The sequence below is a fragment of the Centrocercus urophasianus genome, unplaced genomic scaffold (assembly GCF_019232065.1).
Source record: "Centrocercus urophasianus isolate 14NV4802_14NV808 unplaced genomic scaffold, USGS_Curo_1.0 seq_19, whole genome shotgun sequence".
Classification (NCBI taxonomy): Eukaryota; Metazoa; Chordata; class Aves; order Galliformes; family Phasianidae; genus Centrocercus; species Centrocercus urophasianus.
The window spans coordinates 3,988,127-4,010,396 of NW_024884744.1; the positions used below are offsets into that span (position 1 = coordinate 3,988,127).

The 22,270-nt window shown below is 43.4% G+C and overlaps 1 protein-coding gene across 1 annotated transcript; it reads left to right on the plus strand.

Moving 5' to 3' along the window:
* Window positions 1-8,423: 8,423 nt before the first annotated feature.
* SAMD7 (sterile alpha motif domain containing 7) lies at window positions 8,424-14,836 on the plus strand. Its single transcript, XM_042820863.1, has 8 exons — window positions 8,424-8,526; window positions 9,167-9,293; window positions 9,435-9,571; window positions 9,897-9,975; window positions 11,687-12,366; window positions 13,256-13,377; window positions 13,796-13,906; window positions 14,564-14,836. The coding sequence occupies exons 1-8, from the start codon at window positions 8,424-8,426 to the stop codon at window positions 14,834-14,836; spliced, it is 1,632 nt and encodes a 543-aa protein (XP_042676797.1).
* The last annotated feature ends 7,434 nt before the right edge of the window (window positions 14,837-22,270 follow it).

Genomic DNA, 22,270 nt, shown 5'->3' on the forward strand with positions numbered 1-22,270 from the left:
AGAGCGGGACTGTCAAAGCACTGTGGTTGTCACACATCACTACAGCAAGCAGCAACCCTGCATCTGTGCCAGAAATCAAAGGCTGGATGCCAGGAATCCCGTGAAGTACCATTCTCCCTTTCCAATCTTCCCTCACTGGATAAAATAGAAGCAAATACATATATGTATACCTATTATATTGCTGGTTTTGTTTCTACCTCAGGAAGTACTCTCTCCTAGTGTTAAACTTTTCATAGTTTTCCTGAAATGTGGCACACACACGCTGAAACATCTGATGAAGAACACAAGCTGATGCAATACTTTGCTCTTAGTGTACTTGGGCAACCCCATATCTTACGAAGCATTTGCTTCAGCCTCGCTCAGACAATCCCAAAACATCCCAGCAGAGGAGCTTTCTTCAAGGCTGCTTTGGCTCATCACATTTGGAATGACAAGCTTCTGTAGGCAGTCACAGAATGAGTGGATTGAACACAAGCTGAGAATCATCTTGTAGCTGGCATGCTACTGAGATACCTTGTCTGCTTGCAAGTGGAATTTTTGTTAGACATTTCTCCAGGATTAGGTGCTGTGATGGTATCTGGGAAAGGACATGGGGCATTTGTTGTTGCAGTGAGCATTTGATGAGCTTCAGGAACGTGAGCAAGGGGAAAACAAACATCAACTCTGACGTCCCACGGGCTGACATGGATACCTGAAAAAATTCACCTCTCCCTGCAGTTTTAAACTTTGTGATATACTGGGCATTCATTCTGAGAGTTAACCCGCTGATGGTGAGAATTAAAGAGTAAACTGCTGGCTTGAGCAGTATAACCATCTGATCCTTGTGTTAGCCTCACAATATGCTTAACAGGATTTCCATCTTCTAGTTTTCCCCAGTCCAAGCGGATACACAGCCCTGGGATAACACAGCTGTGGGCTGACTGCTCTCCAACTGACAGAAATATGCTGTTCCTAGAAATCTGTGCAAACAGGCAACAATGCAGAGAGCCAGGCACTTCTTAACCTTCTCGCATATTTCTTTCTGGAACAGGAAGATTTTAAGTGAATGCAACAAGCATCTTACAAGCTAACAACAGCTTAGCAGGTTAAATGTGAAATAGGTTTATCAGATCAGCGTGCTGCTCTTCTTGTAATTACGTTTTTGCAGGCTGTTTAGAGGATGGTATTGGAGAAGGGCTTGTGATGTCAGAGTGGGTAGGGCTTAGAAGCAGGGATGAGGGCTAATCGAGATAAATTCAATTTGTATTTAAAGTAAACTCAGCGTTAGTTAAGGCAGTTTTTGACATGTTAATCTTGATGTGGTTTAAAAGCTGCCAATCACATTACTGAGGCAGCTTGAAAGGAAGACGTATGGTGAAGGCACAAACTTTTGGACGTTCACGGTGACTTCATTTTCCTCAAAACGAAGGCCTTCCCACTAGATGTAAGTATACATGAAATAATAGAAATAAACAGCACTAGTTTATAATACCAATAGCTATGCAACATCTTGCTAAGCAGCACCAAGAAGTGTATGATTTTCATGTTTTGGTAGCAAAGGCTCATCTCAGGAGGGAAACTGCACAGATCGAAGCAGGCTGTTTATTTGAAGAGCAGCATTGCACTGCAAAGAGCAAAGTATGGAGTAGTCATGAGAGATACAGAAAAAGTAAAGTCTGTGATGAACTCTGTACCAATTTCTCAGCCATCTGTCAGACGCATACCCAGGTGGAAATTGTATTTGCCTTATAGCATACGCTTGATAATTCTGCAACATTTAAAGACCGATTTCAGAAAAGGAAGCTTTTACTTTGTGAGGGCTTCTCACTGCATGCTCAGTAGTTTTTAAGAAAACTGGACATAAGTTGAGTTGTTTAATGTACATAAACCAATGCTCTGCTGTCTTTTCTAACTGTCTTAAAATACTCTTCGAAGCTAACTGGCTGTTACTCAGTACAACTGATTCGCTGTGCTAGCGTATACTTCTTAAAGTGCAATGGAAAAACCTCAGCATTTCACAGGTACTTCCTAGAGCAGTGAATTGCCTAAATTAGTGTGCAATTTGCATTGATCAGTGTCATAATGACGAGGATGCAGTTGGCTGGTTTAGTCTGATATACCTACATTACATTTGCCTAACCTAAATTTTGCTCATGTGCACAGTCGTTGTAGCAAACCTGTGGTAAGAGCTTTGTGGAACACCAATATACTGAGTGATATATTTTGTAAAAATAGCATCATCATATTATAAGAGTTCCTTATATCCTGTTCTTATCAGAAGTGTGGGTGGAATTAACTGCAGGCTGAGGAAAGCTTGGGCACTATTAGATTGCCTTTCAGCTAAAATTTCAAGCTCCTCAGTTACAGAATATGTGGATTTCCCATCTCTCCCGTGCTCCAGTGATAGAAAAAGATCAGTAGGGACAACCCTGACTCAGGTAACTTTGCCTTGGTCTGATCCTGCAAGCTGTGGAACTGAACATTCTGTCTGTTGAAGATGCTGACTTCTGAGTTTGTTTACACGATCAGCTCTGCAATGTCAGACTGCTCTTGTAAGGGGAATAAGTTTGTTAAAGCTTCTGACTTTCCATATGAATGCGGAAAATGTGATTTTAGTGTCCTACATCTGACTTTTGTAATCTGCAAACATTTTTAACACCAGTTTACCATCTTTAGTTTTGTAATGAAGAAAATTAGCCTGAAAAGATTAATAACACTAATTTCAAAAGCACCATCTTGTTTTACTTCAGTGCTCTCATACACAGTTTTCTCCATTTACTCAGAGATGTTGGGATGTCTGAAGGACACAGGTGCAATATCATATTCTAACCAGAAAAGGTACAGAGGATTCAGTACATGTTTTTGAGAGTCAAACTCTTAGTGGAAATTAGAGTTGTTAAGTATAAACAGATTTAAAGAGCCATCCTAAAACTCACTCACTTTTCTGCTGCCTGGTTTCTCTCAGTACTGGCAATGTTGTTGTTTGTACCACTATTTCAGCTTAGTTCAAAGCAAGACAAAAATCCCACTAAAAATTCAGATTTCATTTGAAAATACTCACCTTGCTCTCTGATCATGAGAATTCTCCATTCCCAAGACTTCTACTTCAAAAATATCTAGGAATAAAAAATAATGGGAAAAAAAAAATCCCTTCTTTATGTTTTAAAAGCAAACCATTACGAAGTAAACAACATAGTCTGGCTTCCTTTTAACTGATCCCACTCAACAACACTTTGCAATCTTCCATCCTCTAAAATAATCATACTGTTTCAATGAGAAGCTATTTTCATTGTCAATTATGAAATAAATCCACAAGGAAAACGAAATGCACTGTGCTTTTAACCCTTTGTATGTAAGCCCTGTAATAGAGACCATCCCTCATGAACAGCTGGTTAGGAGACAAGGGCAGGTGAACAACACTGCACACATACACACATGCATACCCACGTTTGCTCAGCCACGACCCCTATTTTCATTAATTGTTGCTCCAGTTTTTAACCAACATAGTGATAGGATGTTAAAGCCTCTGCTCAGTGTGACCTCAGATGGAGCCTTTGGGTGCTGCCACAACCACAGACGTACACCATTAGGGCTGTGCTGCAGGACGTGGCCCTGGGTTCCAGCTCCACAGAGCCCCACCTCAGAGCTCCCTGTCCTGTACCCACACAGCCCCACTGCTGCCCCAAAGGGGAGGAGGGCTGCTTTTCCCGCCACCACTCACCCGCATCACCCACAGGGGCTCCCGTTGTGCCTTTGTGATGCAACCCCACTTTTGGGTGCAATCAGGGCATGAAGCTGATAGCTGCCCTGGCAGCAGAAAGGAACGGCTCTACCTTCACCCCACTCCTAGAACGAGGTGCCAACCCAACTTAGCTCCTGAAGGACTGAATTTACTAATACTAGGCCTTGATCCATACCCCAAAGCAGCATGTTTAAAAGAACTCTGACTTGCTGCAATCTTAACTATTAACTAGATCAAAAATGGTGAACAATCCACACCTTCGTTTCATTAAAGGCACGCAAGTAAACTCACCAGATAACACCAGGTATAAATATAGTTATTTTCCTTTCTTTAAGGAATGTGTGGTTCTCAATCCAGTTTTAGGATTACACTCTAATCTCAGTCCCTGGACAGTCTGTGCCCACGTACCCAGGATTAGAATTTAGCCCTACAGCCTCTCCAGGAGTACCTCACCCAGTTAAGAAGACATATTTCATGGTCCTGGAGTCCATAATGTTGGTATCATCATCTTCTTCATTTCCAGAAGTCATTTATTTTACTGATTGTGGTTTCTTGAACAACTAGTCTCTAACTTTAGGACTCCTAGCATAGTTTAAGAACAAAATCTTTGATACAACAGTTAATAACACTAGAATGTTAGCAATATTTTTTGGCTTGTTTTTTTCAAACAAAATCTGATTTCTCAAGCAATCAGGACCTTTCTCTAAGAAGGGACTCAATGGGAACAGAAATGAGACTATGCATGAGTTGCTCCATATATTTCACCCAAAAGCTTGCATACGTGTTTATATTATATGTTCAACTGATTTCTCTGGCATAAATTTACTTGAATTTGAAGAAATACTCAGCTTCTCCCAAAAAGTCTGCAGATCCATTCATTGCAATGGTATACCAAAAACTGTTCTTTAAAAATGCTAATTATGTGTGTTTGATGTAGATAAAACCACTACTAGCTAATGAAACCTTAAAGCATTTAACTACAAAATAAGCCTTCCAACAAACCCACACCAGACATAAGATGCTGTTATGATATGGACACACTGCCCTGCTACAGACATTTTGAATCTGCACACCAAATAATGAGATTTCCAAACACTTGTGGTTCATGAAGTTCGTGTCTTGCCATGTCTTGTCTAATAAACTGAGACAGAATTAGTACTGGGTGAGTGGTTCTGCCTGCTGTCAAGAAGGGTTTGCTAAGGGTAAGACTCTAAAGGTAGAGATTAACTTGTCTTCATCCCTGTAATGTGCTGTACAGCCAGGATTTGTGCAATAGGATCAGAGAAGAGCCATATATGAATGCAACGCCAGACAGCTGGTGTGTATGAATTTATATGAACTTGGCTGTAGGATTCTGAGCTGCTCTCAAATCCCAGCTAATATATGTATCAGGTACTTTCCCTGCATCTGATCTTTTTGTTCCCTCTTCTCCCAGAGACAGCTTTTTTTTTTTTTTTTTGCTGAAGTTGGTTTCTAATTTGCTAATCACTGTGATAATAGTAAGAACCTCCATTAAATACCTTGATTTTGACCTGTCAATCACAGCCCCAGCTAGGTAGCTCAAAAAGGCATCAATCCAAACAGCGTAACATAAACCAGTATAGTTCAGCATCTCCTCCTGACACAAGGTCAAACAGGAGTCTTACCATTAGGATGTTAAGCCAGGTAAGTATCCTACCTGATCAGCTCAGTGCTTCCTTGAACAGGAAAATCAGGGAGGTAAGTAATTTAATACAGCTAACACACACATACAAAGTGTGTCATTTACGTAAGATGTGCATCACACGGATGTCCTGACATGAGCTTAGGAAAGCAGCATCATTTCAGTGGAAACAGCATCTGAGGACTTTTACCAGAAATACCAGAGGTTTTTTATACATTTGAGAAGAAATCCGAGAGAAGTTACATAGGGCTGACTGGCACAACAGAAAACAAGACAAGATAGAATGACTTTATGGAGCAACTCAGGTGAAAACCCTCCTCTTGGCACACGAGGGCTCCAGCACTGGGGCAGTGGAAGCAGTAACTGACTGCTTCAGTGGGAGAAGATGCAGATGAACTTTTGAGTCATACTGTTCCAAGGCTTTTTTGTTATAAGTTGCTGCTGTCATGAACGCTGCCTGAAAGTGATGCTCTATAAGTCTGGGTGTATCTCTATGAGATAATTATCAGTAATGGCTAACAAGCTACCAAAACATATGGATCAAGTGCACTATGGTGCTGCTGTATACGCTGCGTATGGAATCCCACTTTTAGTGGGAATTATAACATTTGAAAGAAAAAACCTCAATTTTTAAAAGAAAGAGTTTGAGAAAAGTCTCAGGTAGTCCCACTTCAGCTCTGAAAAGAGACTATGAGACAGAGTGTCAACAGGCAGCATACCACACAAAATCCATATTTGTGTGAGGAGCTGCACGGGCTGTACAGAAAACACCACCAAGATACTGATGCTAATGGTTTCACACCAGTTACCACCACTGATGTGAAAACAGGAGGGCTGTATTTGATCCCACATGGAGGCTGCAGTTTGGGATCAAAATAGATGGATCTTTTCCCAGCTGGTTTTCCATAATTCCACACTTTCAGAGTTGCACCAGGGGAGAATGAAGGGGTTTGCACTGCAACAGCAGATATGTAGAAGCTCCAGGAAGGCCTGATAAGGATTGTCTGATAACACTTGTACGTTTTTCCCCAAACTGGGACAGTTTCCCTAGAGCAAAGTGTGTCCCCAGCTGTTAACAGAACAAAGGACCGAATCATGCTAGCAGGTCCTAAATAGAACAAGCAGTACAGCTTATCAGTCATCTGACAGGTGAAACCTTATTAGTGCTAACACTGACTTTCTTTTTTTACCTTGATTTCATAAAACAGTAAGATAAAAACCTCCTGTTTCTTTCATGGCAACCACTCGGACCTTTAGTGGTTGCTTTGCACCTTCCTGCTCTGCAGCCAGCTGAATAGGGATTAGGATGAGGTTTATAACTGCAGCTTTGTTTTCCTGAGCATTCAGTACAGAGCTCTCATGGGTGAGCAGAAAGCACCTCAGTGACTCATGGATTGATACAGTATGGTAAATACCATCTCTGCAGTTGCCACCTATTTTTTGAGCTGTTGTAAAGTTTAGTTCAGCACTAAATCGCTTTAGTACTGAGCTTTAAAATGCTTTAGGAGCTCAGAAGCACTTTGGCAGCTCAAATGCTCTTCGTGAGGCACCCAGCATCCTAAACCGCTTTAAGTTTAAAGTACCCTAAAAAAAAAATCAAATGGAAACACGTCCAGCAGCACACGTTCAGATAGCTATGTCAAAAACAAAGGGCATCGTGGTGTTCTTCTTGGTTTGGATACGGTTATCTGCATCCAAAAAGGCCTCAATCTTGGCCAACACAGAATGTAGCACTTACAACATTTACAAACATAAGGAACATCTTTATTCTAAGGGGACTCAACAGGTTTGGTGCAAGTATGACCTCGATTCACAGTCAGTATGGTTGAAATGACTAACATGCTTACCCTTCAGAAAACTGACCTTAAGGCTGAGACCAAGGATATTCACCATGCCATGCATGCTCACTGGTTTAAAGGTAAAGCCTGTGGTGGCTGGACCAGCCTTGTGCTCACCCCTAACCGTGCCCACTTTTCACACCTTATTTGGTCTCAGTGGTGACTTTATAGCACTGCTGTCATTGTGGGGGGTCACCAAAATGAAACGGATCCCACAGTGGGATTTCATCATAGCAGCTCCGAGGAACACAGGTATTGACTCAGTAAGACCAAGAGCAGGCACAACAGAGTATAAGAACGAAAATACATTCCAGCCTGCAAAGCAAGCAAGTTTAACATAAATGTGAGGAAAAATAAAACAAGCCAATGGGCTAAAAGAGTTCCTGGAGAAGGCTGGCATTTACACTGATAATCCTGTGTAGATCACTGCCCCCAGATCCTGAGCAGGGTGCTTTGTGATTACTCATTCCCTCGCTATCAGGATCACTTGTAATCTAGCCACCTGCTTGTTTGGGCAGACTCAGAAATGCTGATGCAATCCACCTCAATGAAGTACAGCTGTTCAACGATGCACTAGTAGTGCAGTTTTCTGTCTAGATTTCTACTGTTCGTCTGACTTCATCTACCCATAAATCTGACTTTTTTAATCACTATTTTCATCACTACAAAGCACATACATTCTTTTACCTTTTTCATGTCACTTGGCAGTCTGAAGAGGCTAATGTGATTTGGAACTGCTTACTTCTGCCACTTATTTAGATCCCTTTCAGCTAGCAGACAGGGCCCTATACGATCACAATTCCCCATTCAGAACAGGGATATTTATCTTATAGGCTATGAGTTCATGTCACAGTTCTCAGGGCTGCAGTCAAATGATATTGGCCTCAAGACATCCTTCTGAACAGTTGATATTTCACAACATCCTGACTTGCCCCACACAGTAAGACCAAGAACACTGAACAACTCAGTATAAACAGAAACATTTGCACTGTTCTGAAAACTCAAAGTTTCTTTCTGATAACCAGTATAATCCCCAAGCACTGAAGGGCATGGTTGTGACTGCCAGAAGGACTACTTGCTTATCTGAGCAATAACTGGTATAACCTGCCAATTCCTTGCATCATTGAATGTCTCCTTCCTTTCTTTGGACTTGTCAATCCAGTTCTTTACCTTGGAAAAGTTGCTGCAGTCTCCTTGAAGTATGACTCCACGAGATCACATGAGAAAAATGTCTATCCTGGGGGAACAGGGAGCACTGGAAGAAAAGCACCTCTATCGTCTAGCAAGCGGCATGGCAGCAGGAGGTAAGCAGGAAGAAACCCAACTAACTCCATGTTCATTTACAGAACTGCTAATCTCTGCAGAGATACCTTTAAAAAGGTATCTCAAGTTTGTCTTAGGAATAATTGGAGGAATATTTCTCCATTAAGGTAGTTAAAAGTTAACATGGGAAATTCTTGGCATCAGAATTTGACCAAGAGATGCAAAGCAGCTGGAAGAGGGGTCAAGGCCACAGAGGAATTCAGCAACAGAAGTGTTACCTGGGCATTGTGAAGTTCTGCCATACAGCTGCAGGCTCTTTCCAGAGCTTCTGCCTCACTGCAGGTCCCAGCTAATACAACTACTTTAAAGGAAAATGGCATTAAGAATGAAACTCTCTCAAGCAGAGAACTTAACATTTCTGGCTGTTTAATAGTGATATGTGAATTATTGCTCGTTGTAAGTTGTCCTTTTATTCACTTGACAGTGCACATTCTGTTTAGTTTTGTGACTGACTGCATAAAACTGCATTATTTAAACAAAGTGGTTAAGGTGGCAGTGAAGTTGTCTTTTTCTTAGACGATGCTGCTAAGAAAAGCGTGATTTGCTAAATCATACAGAAACTATTTTTCTGCTAGAGTTTTACTACAGAAAGAATCACTTTCTGTGTGTGCTTTGTGCCAGAACTGCGGCAGCGACAAGAGATGCTCATGAGGAACCAGCTGATGGCAGTGAACCCTCAGCTGATGGGCACAGCCCAGCAGAGAATGCAGGCAATCCCCTCCCAGTTCGAGCCCCGGCTGGTTGACAGGTATTCTGCAACGCTTCTCTGTAGCAACACTGCAGATACAGAATAAACAGTCCTGTGCCGTCCTCGAGTGCCTACAAATCTCACATTACTATTAACTGAAGAATGTGCCCTTCTGTGTCTGAACGTGTGTTTGTCTTTCAGAGATCTGTTACCTTCAGCTGAAATGACGGCCACGGCCGACCCGAGGCAGATTCACATCGCGTCGCACCTGGGGCCCGCAGTCCCGCAGCACAGCAGCATGCCCAGCCTGCTGCCCAGCCGCATCTACCCAGGCCCAGGTAGCAAAGCATTGCCTGCAGCCAGGAGCTTTCTGAAGCTTTATCACCAGTGTCTACAACACAGCCCTGCTGTCCCTTTCCTTTACAGACACTGGCAGGTGCACCTAACTACACGCCTGGTGCCAGGCTTCATGCTTCTCCTACTTAATTCCCACAGAGGCAATGAACACAGATAGCATTTAATTTAACTCAAAGTTGTTCTGGCTTGCTGGCAAAGCACACAGTTTGAGTCTTGAAAAGCTCTTAAAGTGCTTTTGCACGGCTTTGGGCTTTGTGTGTTTGCTTGAGGAAAAAGACTGAAGACTTTTCTTCCTCTTCCTTTAAGGGTATGGCTTTCTCCAACCAGAATCCATGGAGGCTGTGGCCAGAAGACAGGAACTGGTTCAGAAGCAAAATATTGCCAGGTACTGCCTGCAAAAAGCTTTGCTGTGAGATGCAGCTGGGATTGGGGCAGCAGATGGAAGTGAGGAACTCACAGGCTTTGTTGGGGCTTATTGGGGATGACTGAGATTCTTTTTCACATCACCCAGCAAACCAGAGGGCACTCCTATCTCTGAAGCCATTGAAATTTCTGCTTGCCCCTACTCTCCTTTAGCCTCAAAAAGATACAAAGAAAAGAAACCAAATCCTCAGCCTGGTTAAAGAAACAAACACACTGCAGGTTTCAGACCCAGCCCTTGAACTCTGGATCCAAACGCCCCAAAGTTACAAAAAGTCAAAAACAAAATCAAATTCAAACTTTACAGCTGTGCTACTGTATGCAATATCTTCAGCCTCCACAGCTGGGCTGCAGGGATGACTGAGCTGCACCTCTGCCCTGCCAAGGTGGGTGGGCAGCCTTCCTGCTGCAGTCAATCTGACTGGCAGGTTACCACAGACAGGTTGTTTGAATAGCACCAGTGCAATCACTTGCTGGTAAGTAATCCCAAATGCCCTCCCTTACAGCCACACCATCTCCATCAACTCCAGCCCCAATCAGAGCCGTGCTGGGCTCCAGCGGTTGCAGCATCCCTCACACAGTAAGATTAAGATCAAAGAAGAGATACATCCTGATCACACATCTCAGAATTATGACAGGTGTGTCTAGAGCTCTTCAGTCAGCCAGACCTGATTACCAAACCCCCCATAGCACAGCACTTGAATCAGCACCGTGTTTCAGATAGCTTCTGCCACACGATAAACCCTGGAGAAAAACAAGCGAGGTGTCACACTCTGCTGTTTACCTCCACCTAAGAGCAGTGTGTGAGTAATGATAATTGGGCAAGATGTACAAGAAAATGGGGCACAGGCAAAACACCATCACACACTGAAAGCAGGAAGTTGAGGATGCAGACTGTGGCACAGCTGAAAAGAGGGTAGAGGGAAAAAAGAACTGGACTGTAAGGAGTGATGCAACAGTCACCTGCTGCCCAAGAGGTTTTCTTGACAGTTCTAAGGAGAAGTCCCCCAGAAGTCAGCCTCTCTGTCCTGGTACTCTTATTGCAGTGTTTAGAAGGCCATCTAAGCTCCCTTTATGGGCTATGTTGACCTCATAAACCCTTTTTCAAATAAGAATATAGAAATTCCACTGCAGATTTCTCAAAGCAAGAAAGGAAGCTGCAGCCCCTCTGCTCTGTGCTGTTAGATGGGCTCTGTTCTCCCATCTCTCAACTCCAGAATATTTACAAAATCACTGCCATTTTCCAGTTTTCAGTATAATTTCCTGATTGGAAATATTAATCATTTATTTTCTGTAGCCTTTGGCCCTTTGACCCCAGAGACACTTTTCCAAATCTGAAGAGAATGTAACCCCTTTTATAATGCCTGGAGTGCTGATACACAAACAACACTTCTCTTTTTCTTGTCTGAAATAGTGCACAGAGGTATCACATGACAAGTATATCTTATCTTCCTTTTAGTTTACTGTATGTACTTGGCAACATATTAAATATAGGCAAGCTCACCATTCCACCTGCAGTATTTATGACATCTCACAAATAGCAATACAGGGCAGAGGGATGAAAAGCAGTACTCTTTAATCTCTTCAACTATAGCTTGGTTTTAATCTGACATGAAAAAAAGAGGGGATCGAGGAACTGAGCTGCCCTGACTGCTCGTGCTCTGTGTGTCTCTTAGAATGGAGATGGAGATGAGTGCTATTTTTCAGCAAAAAGAAATGGAGAAAGCTCATCGGAAAGGACTGCTGAGCCTGGAAGCACCTTTCCTTTACCACGGGATGCCGGCCAGCCCCACTGCTTTCCGTGGAAGGCACAGGCTGCCCGAAGGACACCTTCCCAGTGACTTATATGTTCATCGTACCACCCTCGACGACATCCATGGTAACACCATGCTGATGGCCACCAGCCCCTACCCCCCCGTCAGCACCCTGCAAAGGGAGAGGAGCCGCCGGCCAGGGAGGAGAGCTGCAAACCACAAAGCTGCAGACTGCGGGGCCAACGGCACCAAGAGCCAAGCTGAAGACAAAAGTACAGACCCGGTTTCCACTGCAGCAGATGATGAGAAAGAAGACAAGAAAGAGGCGGAGGTGGAGACGCCAAACAAACACGAACAAAGCAAAAATCAGGTGGAGCTGTCAGCAGCTGCCAAAAACTGCAAAGAGTTGGAGCAAGACTTGAGAAAAAACTGTGCTAATCACGAAATTTCTGCTGAACCCAACAGCTGCAACAACACAAGTGAGAAGGAGTCTAATAGCTCCTGTGCTGCTTTTGATGACAAGTACATGTACCCGTCCGCCATCCCGTTCTCAGCGCTACCATATGGATTTCCAGTTCCCAGCAACCCACTGCTACCTCCAGGTTTGTCAGGTCTCCAGATTACAGTTAAAATGGCATGTCAATAGTCACTGTCTTTATTGAATTGCTCTTATGTCTTCAGCTTCTTTAAAGCAAATTTGGGTACAATAGTCATGGCAACTTAATATAGAACTCATATGCTGCAAAAAGACTTGGTAAGTCCATGTCAACAATGGTAAAGAGTGGCTTTCCCTACCTGCAGACCTGCAGCTTCCTGGCACAGTGGAGGTTTCAGGGTTTATTTGCAGGGCAATGCAATGACACAGTGAAGTTGGCAGCACCTTAGGGTTCCCCAGGGTTCTGCTGGATGGGACGAGGAATCCCATTCAAGCTGTACTGCTTTAGGAGAACCTTGCCTTCTTTAGGAGCTCTACATAAGAAACAGTCACAAGGTCACTGTACAACAATCACAGTTTGTAAAGCTTTGAGGCTTTTAAATGTACAAATGGCACAAAACATCCCAGTACCTGACATGAGAACAGGCTGGGATGTTTGTGCAGGATCATTTACCAAAGATACCATCTCACTGAAAAAACAAACGATGCATGTTAACTATTCAGTTCCTGTCTGCAACAGGAATTTAAACAAAATCTCTGGATGAAGGTAAAACAGTGGTAAAGTATAACGAATCAACAGCACTGGATAATGCTGTTGGAAATGCTGCAGTGTGCTTTGTACATTCAGTGACTGGTATGTACAGTGCATACAGCAAATAAAAGCAAACCCTCCAAGACCAGTTACAACTCTCAAGTCACTTTGGCATCAAGGATTACCGTATCGGTGACTGCACGGTGCTGTTCATGCAGTGTACATAACCTTACATCAACATTCTTCTCCTACTGGTTTGCCAGCAGAATTCTACAAAAATAACATCTGTGTTTCCTCCTTAAAGCAGCACATGGCCTGATCCTGAACGGAGAAGACATTTCCACCATTGAAGACATCCGCAAGTGGACGGTTGATGATGTGTACAGCTTCATCATTAGCCTCCCAGGCTGCTCCGATTATGCCCAGGTGATGACAAACACACCCAATGGTCACTGTCACATTTTAAGGTCTTTAGGATCATCTAGCTTTAAGATCAGCAAATAAATACAACAAATATAGAGGCTTACTAGTTGTCACCATCTTACAAAACAGCAACCAACCAACCAACCAAAAAACAACAAAACCAACAGATGCACCAAACCAACACTAAGTAACACCAAAAGATTACTAAGTCCCCACTAAAAACAAGTAGATAAGCTACAGGAAAATGTGCAGATGTCCATACATCTGAACAAAGGACACCACACTGCAGTTACGAGAGAAACATGAAGATAAAACACTGAAATGATTTCCTCTGTCTGTTGTCTACAGCTCAGGGTTAAGCATAAAGAATAACTGGTGAATTCTGTTTGGGCACACCTCGATGTTATTTTCTTTTCATCAGATATTCAAAGACCATGCTATCGATGGAGAAACCCTCCCACTGCTAACAGAAGAACATCTCCTAGATACCATGGGATTAAAACTTGGGCCAGCGTTAAAAATCCGTTCTCAGGTAATATCAAATGTACCAAAACTAGCAAGTCATGCAGATGCAAAAGGCTCAGAAGCAATCAAGATGTTTTTTTTCCAAACTAAACCACATTTTTTTCTCGCTCATAAGCTCACTGCTATAATAGTGGGGGAAAAGAAATTCCTCCAGCAGGGTTTGCTTTTGCATCTCTGCATGAAGCAGCAGAGGGTCAGTGGAGGTGGGGTGTCAGGACTGACAGTTTCAGAGATGCTCAGGGCAGATTCAGGACACAGCAGTGCTGGAGACTGGGCTGAGCCTGGTAATGCAAAGGTATTTGATGGATTTACTCCCTTGTATTCCTCTTTGTCCTTTCCCACCGGTAAGAACTATTCTGATACATACTTGCTTTAGCTCCAATCTGACCTTTAAAATCCACCATGTAAAGGTTTCTACAGTCTTCCTGGGAATAGAATCTTAAATGATTTGTAGACAGGCTGTCCCTCTATGTTTGAAATTTTCTGCTCTTACTTTCATCGTGGATTTTGTTTACTTTTGTTAACCACTGCTAATCCTTGGAGGGGACAAGGCAGCTTCCAGGCCACGTCTCTGGCACTGCTACACAACAGCCAACCTTGACACTTATTGACAGCAAAATCACCTCCTGAAACAACCACGGCGATTTTGTTTCTGTCTTTGAAGGTGTCTCGACGTCTGGGCAATGTGTTCTACATGATGAACCTTCCCCTGTCCGTGCCCCTGCCTCCTGCTCCAGGCAAACCCCCAGAGCAGCCCTCCGACATCACCTCTCCTCTTCGCTGCAACAGCAGCGGCGATGCGTTGGACAGCCCCTGCTCACAGGGCCTGGAGACTTCAAAAACAGTGGAACAGATTGTTTCAGAAAGCAGGGATCATCCCTGTGATGCAGATGGACCACAGGCTGATTTCCAGATGATCACCTTTCAGAAGAGTTGAGCTGGGCCCAACACGTAAAATGTTTCTAATAATACAGGAGCCTTCAGTTACCAGGTGTTTGAGAGGGTAGCTGCAGCCTGAAACCTCTGCATGGGATTGGGACTGAATGAAATCAGCTGCATTGTGGTATCTGAAAAGCACTTAAAAACATAGGACTACGTATTAGTGCAATTACTTTCAAGTGCAATTCATTGAATAGGGTATCAGCACAATTGACACTGCTGAAATCTGTCCGAGGCTCAGAGAACACTCCGTACAGCTGTGCAGGCTGCTGAGGAAAAATCTACAGCTTACTGCCAGGGTTGGAATCTGCTTTGTGTGACTGCATAGGTGAGCAGAGCTCAGAACAAAGCAGAAGCAGACTGCTGGGAAGCCACAGAGACAGCCACATCCTGGAGGCAGCAGCTCAAAGCACCCTTCCCCTCTGCTCACCTGGGCAAGCCATGGAAGTCTTTCCCCAGCAGCACACTCAGCATTCTTCACAAGATGAAATGTGCTTTCTGCTCACTCCTGCTACTGCTGGTTAAATATCTCACAGCAAACCACAAAGTGGAGTTTTTAGCTAGAGAAAAATCCCCAGCATTCCATAATGAACCCTGTGTGAATTATCTTTATTCCCTCATTAAGGGTTTTGTCACAGGCTGTTCTTTCACTGAGGTATTGGAACTGTCCTCCACCCTCCTCTTTGAAGAAAACTTGACTCTGAAGGGCACACAAATGGTTTTGAGAAAACTAAGTCTTGTAAACTGAGTGCTGACTGATCAGTGATCTGCTGTATATTGCCACTTTAGATTCCCTCTCCTTTGTTTCGTTTCTGTGCCCACAAGAAAAAAGACCAAGAGATGCACTGTTGTGCAGATGGCGAGTGCCTAAATGCACGAAGAGGAACGTTCTTGTATTTTAGACTGTGGGCACCTTTCTTCAGCTTCAGCCTGAGAAAAAACCTTTTATTATTTTTGATACTGTAAATCAAACATTTGTGCAGTAGATGAGATGAGGTTAGAAGTTAGCAGTAACTTACAGTGTTCATCTTACTGTGCTGTCTGAACTCCGTAGCCTTGAGAGGAGAGGCAGATACCTCTCATATTCCTTTCCTGAAACAGCAAAGTCTTGCTCTAAGAATTCAGCATGACTCTCCTTTGCTGAAAACTCTGCCACCACCACCAGTTACAGCAGTGCTGGGCTCTGTGCTTGTATCTTCAGATACTGTAAGTAGGTTTATGCTTTCAGGTTTCATTGATGAATTCCAGTTAGGCCCAAAGGAGAAGTGTGAATTGCTGTACAACAAAATACCCCGAAGATGCAGACAGGCCCTAAGGGAATCTCCTAAGTGAGGTGCTGACCTTTATGCCTGTGATCTGGTGAAATTAATGAGAGTCTTTCCATTACCATAAGAGTCTGGTTTATGTCTTATGCATCATCTATGAGCATCTTTCATACAAGCTACTGTTTATTGGATACTTAATAATATCCAGAAAACCAAAATCCCAAACTGGAAAGCCTAGATATAATTCCAAGACTGTCTAAAAAACAACTACAACAGCAGAAATAATCTTGGAATGGCCATTAGTTTGCTGTTTGCTTTGTCTCAGTGAATTTCAGTGTTAACATCTATTCTCTTCAATATTTTTTTCTGTTTTTCCAAGATTTTAAAATTTAGTAAGGTGGATAGAAGAGTTTTATAACAATTTGATAAATAAAAAAATGTTTACTTTTGCAGATTCTGGATAAAGCACAATTATCACTGTAAAGAAGTCACAGTCTGGTTGTAATGTTTTCACATGGTGTTTCAACATGTAATGTCTCAGATTACTGACACTAGAAGAAAAAGTTTCCTCTCACAGAAGGTGATTTTCCTCTTTCTGCAGCAGATTGTTCATGAGCCATCAATGAAAAAGAAAATACTAGAAAATATTTTTATATAGTCAACATGTTGTTAAGAAAAAAAAAAAGCATCAGAAGCATCAATACTGTTGGATGTCTGAAACAAGGTCTAACTCTTTTCTTTTGTAAAACTGACCAAAGCATCAACAATGCCACTTATCTAATTAAACACAATTCACTGTTGGTTTTCAGATGGTGTCCTGGCTCTCAAGCCCTCTTTGCTGCAGGACCAAACGCAGCTGGGGGCCCACAGGGCCACACGATGTCGCTGCCCAGCCACGAGCACTTTGCAGAGGCAGCCCCCAAGGGAACGGCAGCACAGCACACAGCTGGGTGTCCAGAGCAGGGATGTGAGCAAACAGGGCTTGTTTTCCTGAAGTAACAGCAGAGGAGCTTGAGTTCAAATCCTACGTGCTAGGGAAGAAAGACTGAAAACCGGTTCTGAAGAATGTGAGCGCTGGTTTTTTGTCAGTGGCTCAGACATGAACAGTTAGAAAAGCAGAGAAAGCTGGATCAAAGCATGACAAGCCTGACAGTGCTGCAATTAAAGAAGTATAGGATCCTCTGTATAGGATCCCGGGCTCTCCTTCCCAGAAATCCAAACAGGGGTGATGGTCAGAGCAGCCACAGTGCAGCGAGGCCCAGGCTGCACTCAGTGGCAGAGTGAAACTGAAAGAAATGGATTTACCTAAATGGACACAATCTGTTCTATTTCTAATGTAGGGAATATGACTAACAGTTCAACTTTCCCCTCTGACAAACACTTCTGAAAGAATGAAAAAAGTCAAAACACTAACAATACAGAATCAGTACAAACTGCCTTGCTTTCAGATTTTGAGGTGTTTTCATGAACTGTGCTTACAAGGAAACACTCAAGGCTTTGCTGATTCTCAGCAGCCATGTGAGCTTCATGGTTTTAATGCTTATTCCAGCTGCAAAAGGGTGCAGTTAGCTACTGCAAATATGTAACAGAGCTGGAACAACTGTGGAAGTCAGTAACGTTCTAGTGGCTACACCACCACTGCACTTGCTTTTTTCTGCAATGCTATTTAAATCACAGAGGAATGCATACGATGCCTTATAATAGCATATGATGCCTTATAATACACATGCCATCGAGAGAATTTTTGGACTCAACATCTACTGCGCAGTAGCAGTAAGCTGGATCAGAAAATAAATTTCTAATGGAAGTGGACAGATGTGAACATATGTGGATAGAAATCTTTACTTTTAAGAGTGCCATCCTTTGTTGCTGAGGAACATGAAAGGACATAATTGAGCTTTCTAACACAACCCAGATGCACAAACCAACTAAGAAAGGCTTTGGACTGCCATAGATATACAGTGCATTTTACAGGGCACGTAAATAGAACTCAAAGCCCTGTGCAGCTTTCAGATCACATAGCTGCAATAGAAAACTGTTGTGATAACCTTCCCTAAGGCCTCCTTTGTACATAAGCTGTTCATTCTACTCCTAATACAATATACAAAACTCAGCACTTTTTTTGCTGAATCAGTTTCTTCCATGCTTTAAAATTTGCTGTACTAGTTGCCATAGCAAATGGCATCAGCTCTAACTTCATCAAAGCAGGTGCTCACTTCAACCCCTTCCAAAACCTCTGGTCTGAGGAACAAGCATAATTCTCTATGAATCAGCCTATCTGACCTGATATTTTCATCTAAGCCATTCATTATTCACAGGGAAATAACAGCTCAGTGAGGCTGGGTGTTCACCACAGTTCTCTTTCCTGTGATGCCTTGTTTTGACTAAGCTCTTCATGCTGTAATATATGGCCATATTGCTACAGTAATTTAAATATAACATAAACATCTGTTATGGCAAAGGAAAAGCTCACCTCTTCTTTCTCATCTGAGGCCACAAGGATTACTCTGTTACTTGGCCTTTATGCATTCCTTTCCTTTGCCCACTGCCAAGTTTACCTATGCCTGTACTTACCCAAGCAGGTATTAGTTCTGCTACTCTCTGCGTGGTGCTCTTGAGCCAACAATCTCACTGTTGATAAGGGTACAAAATCTTATCTAGATCACAGAAAAGAAGAACTTATACCTAGATTCTTCTTAGCCCAGTGTTATACAGAGAACAATATTTTTCCCTGTAACACAATGAAGACATGAATAGATGCTTTTCTTACACAATATTTAAAAACCCACATGTGATGTCTGCATGAGTGAACTACTGAAATAAAAACCAACCAACCACAACAGCAAACAGAAGAACCCCTCACAACCAAGGGGAAAAGGAAAACATCAAGCCGACCTGAGTTTCATCTTCTAATTAACCTTCAGTTACAGGGTTAAAACAGCTCTGCTAGAGATGAGTGCTGCTCAGCCTGTGATTCATGGGCTTCCAACAGGCTGTTATTGAAAGACAGCCTGCAAAGCAACCACCCGCTCCTGGCTGAGTCTGTTAATTTGAGAGATGTAAACACCAGAATCACATTTTTATAGAACAAGGATTTTAAACTCAAATACTGGTAGTCATGTGGTTTTATAAAACAACATTTAGCTTTTCCTAATGCTATGTCCTTTGCTATTACCATTCCTCTCCTCCTCTTCTGCCACTGCCAAAAAATACAGAGTAGAAGCAAGCCTTTTTTTCCCCGACAGCCTCAGCTGGTTCTCCAGCAGAACTGATCTCATAGGGATCACCAGTCAGAGATAAAAGTACATTCTTGCAAGAAACAAAAAAAAAAGCTGGCTTTTGAAATTGATGAAACTAATTACATAAGGACCAGTATAAGAGGAAGTTCGTGTTTACTTCATGGTTTTTGGTAAGTTATGTCTGTCAAATAATTCTGAGTTATACAGAAGTGAAGAGCAACTGGCAAGAGTGGAAGTATTTAAGAAGAATCTTAGTGAAAGAAAACTCTGATGGTATTTCTAACGAATATTTGTTGCTCTGCTAAATTAAAAGCTAAATGGCTAACTCAAGCTTCTGCAAGCTTCTTTACAAGCTTCTGTGATGGAGGTGATTCAGGGTACGTCTACACTGTACTGTGCCTCTGAGTAATGGCTCGTGTTTGTGGGTGGATGCTAGCTAAACCTGCCTTGAAAGCACGTGTTGCTGTACATTACAAGGCACATATCCTTTACATTTTGAATCCATAACCAATGCTGAAGCTGGCTGGATAAGACAGGAGGTCACTCCAGAATGACCTCAGGCACGCTATCGCATGTAGATGTCGATGAAAAGGCCCCAAACATGCTGTGAGGGAATTTCTGCATCTTTCTTGACTCCCTCTACAGAAGCTCCTCCCTTCTGTCTTGCTCTTCCCCCTGTCTGCCTTCCTGCCTGTCAACACAACAGCTGAAGTAACTCTGACTTGTGTTTTCCTGTCTCTTCCCTCAACGCCAGAAGGATTAATAATGGGCCCAACTTCATAAAAGCAAATGGTTTGTTGAGCAGAACAGACATTTTGTCAGACTTTGTGTTACCTCAATTTCTGTATTACAGACGACAGTGTGACTCAAAGGGCAATTTGTGACATGCCTGCCAGTAACTCAGTTGCCAACATGTAGATTTGCACTTCTGGTGCATATTAACTATGTCATAGAGGTAAGGCTATATCATCTTACAGATCCAGGATGACCAACACTGGTCCAAGACGATGGGACTACCAATAGTGCACATGCCAATGAACTGCCAAGAACAAGTGAATATAAGGGTATAAGAAAAGAGAGAGTAGAACACACCTGACTCAGTGTCCTGCCTAACAAGCCAATGAAGGATACCCAAAAGCAGCATATAAGAACAAAAAAAAGACCACAGAAAACTCCTTTTGCCTCCGGGGCTCTTACACAGACAGCTAGAGATGATTTTTAGTTAATAGCTCATGATACATTTTTGTTTTGTGAATATATCCTTTTTCTGTCTTTCTTTTTAAAAACGTGTCCAGCATCCCTACTGCCACATTAAATCACACAGAGTAAAGAAGAGAGAAAAGAAGCTAATGAAATGCTGTGGGTTTTGCTTCAGTTGAAGGAAACCACTCCACTTGCACGCAATATCCTTCACAACAGCAACTCAAGTGGTCATGATTCTGAAACCCTACTCCAACAGAAATGGCAGCTGTCACTTAAGAGACTGTGAACATCTTGCAAGGCTCTGAAATGCTTCTTTTCTAGCCTGCCCCACAGTTAACAGGTACACTAACCTTAAACACAAGCAGCTGATCCTTCCCTTCCACTGCCTGGTTTTCTTCACTCTTTGCCACTTGCTTCTCCTTTGTCCTCTGGCTGTACTTGTGACTACAAACCATCTTGTTCCACATAAAATTCAGTCTTGACAGGCTCTGTGTTCAAAATGACAGTGACTGCTCCACTCAGCACCTCACACTGGAGGGTACTTCACCTGTATCACCCTCCCTTCCTGGTGCTTTCCAAAATCTGCTTGAGGTTGTCACTTTGCTCACTGTGCCGCTCCAACATGCAGCTCAATGCCCAACTGTCCTCAGAACCGCTCCTGCAAGTTACTGTTTCTCAAGCTTCAGATGAATCAAAAGATCTGTGAAGAAAATAAAATGGAGATGAAGCAGAAGCCCAAAGTGCTTTTTTGGAAGATAGCATCTTTCTGTGCTGGTGTCCTGTCATTAACACTTGGGTGCTTTGGCTGCCAAGCCACAGTTCAGCACCAATGGCAGGCTGTTATGATTAGTGAGCCACCAGCTATGAATGGCTGGAAGTCTCCCTGTAAGAAAGCCTCAGCCTGAGATGTGTCTTGTGCATCACTGTATGTGAAGCACATCAAGCTGCTGTTAAGATGATCGCCTTTTATAAACGCATCTTTGACTAAATGTATTCTGCCTACAGGTTACAGGAGGTTGTTTTATTGTCATCATAAAAGCCTTCAAATCCGTGTATTTGTCATTTTCGCTCTCCAGCAGTACTTTTTATAGTTCTCCCTGCAGTCAGACAGCTTAATTTGTAACTTGTGTAACCGTTCTGCCCAGCAACAGCACAGGGAAAGCGCCCGGGAGATGGAGTACCAAAAACAGCACTGGCACGGTGATTCAGGGCAAATTCTGGAAGCGATGTCGGGTTTTTAATTACCTCGTTTTCATCTCACAGCTTCCACCGCCACAAGGCCCGTACTTTTCCATCCCAAAGTGCCACGGCACGGATCGGGAACACGGAGCCAGGACAAATCGCCACACGCTTCACTAACTGCAGTGACCTCACGGCGAAAGCACGCGGGGCCGCCCCGACACAAAGCCTTTTTCTCTCCTAAAGGCCGCTTCGTGCACGGGACCGCACCTCGCGCCAAGCACCTCCAAGGGCGGCAACGAGGCGGGAGCGGCACGTGGCTGCCAGCGGCTGCACGTCGCTCCGCGGTGCGAAGGAACGGCCCCGAGGGAGGGAAGCGCGGCGGCGACGGACGGGCAGCGAGAGCCGCGTGGCGGAGCGCAGCCCCATCACCGCCCCCATCACCGCCCCCAGAGCAGCCCCCATCACCGCCCCGCTCCCGCCGCCGCGCGGCGCCGAAGGGCGCGGCCTCCCCTCCTCCCGCCGCCTCTCGCGAGGCCTCCGCCG

What these genes read in the sequence shown, in the direction of transcription:
- SAMD7 (XM_042820863.1), top strand. Translation starts at nt 8,424, where the DNA reads ATGACTCCACGAGATCACATGAGAAAAATGTCTATCCTGGGGGAACAG. An exon ending in AAGCGGCATGGCAGCAGGAG is followed by an intron (nt 8,527 to 9,166) that starts GTAAGCAGGAAG and finishes GCTTTGTGCCAG; the next exon opens with AACTGCGGCAGCGACAAGAG. An exon ending in CCGCATCTACCCAGGCCCAG is followed by an intron (nt 9,572 to 9,896) that starts GTAGCAAAGCAT and finishes TCTTCCTTTAAG; the next exon opens with GGTATGGCTTTCTCCAACCA.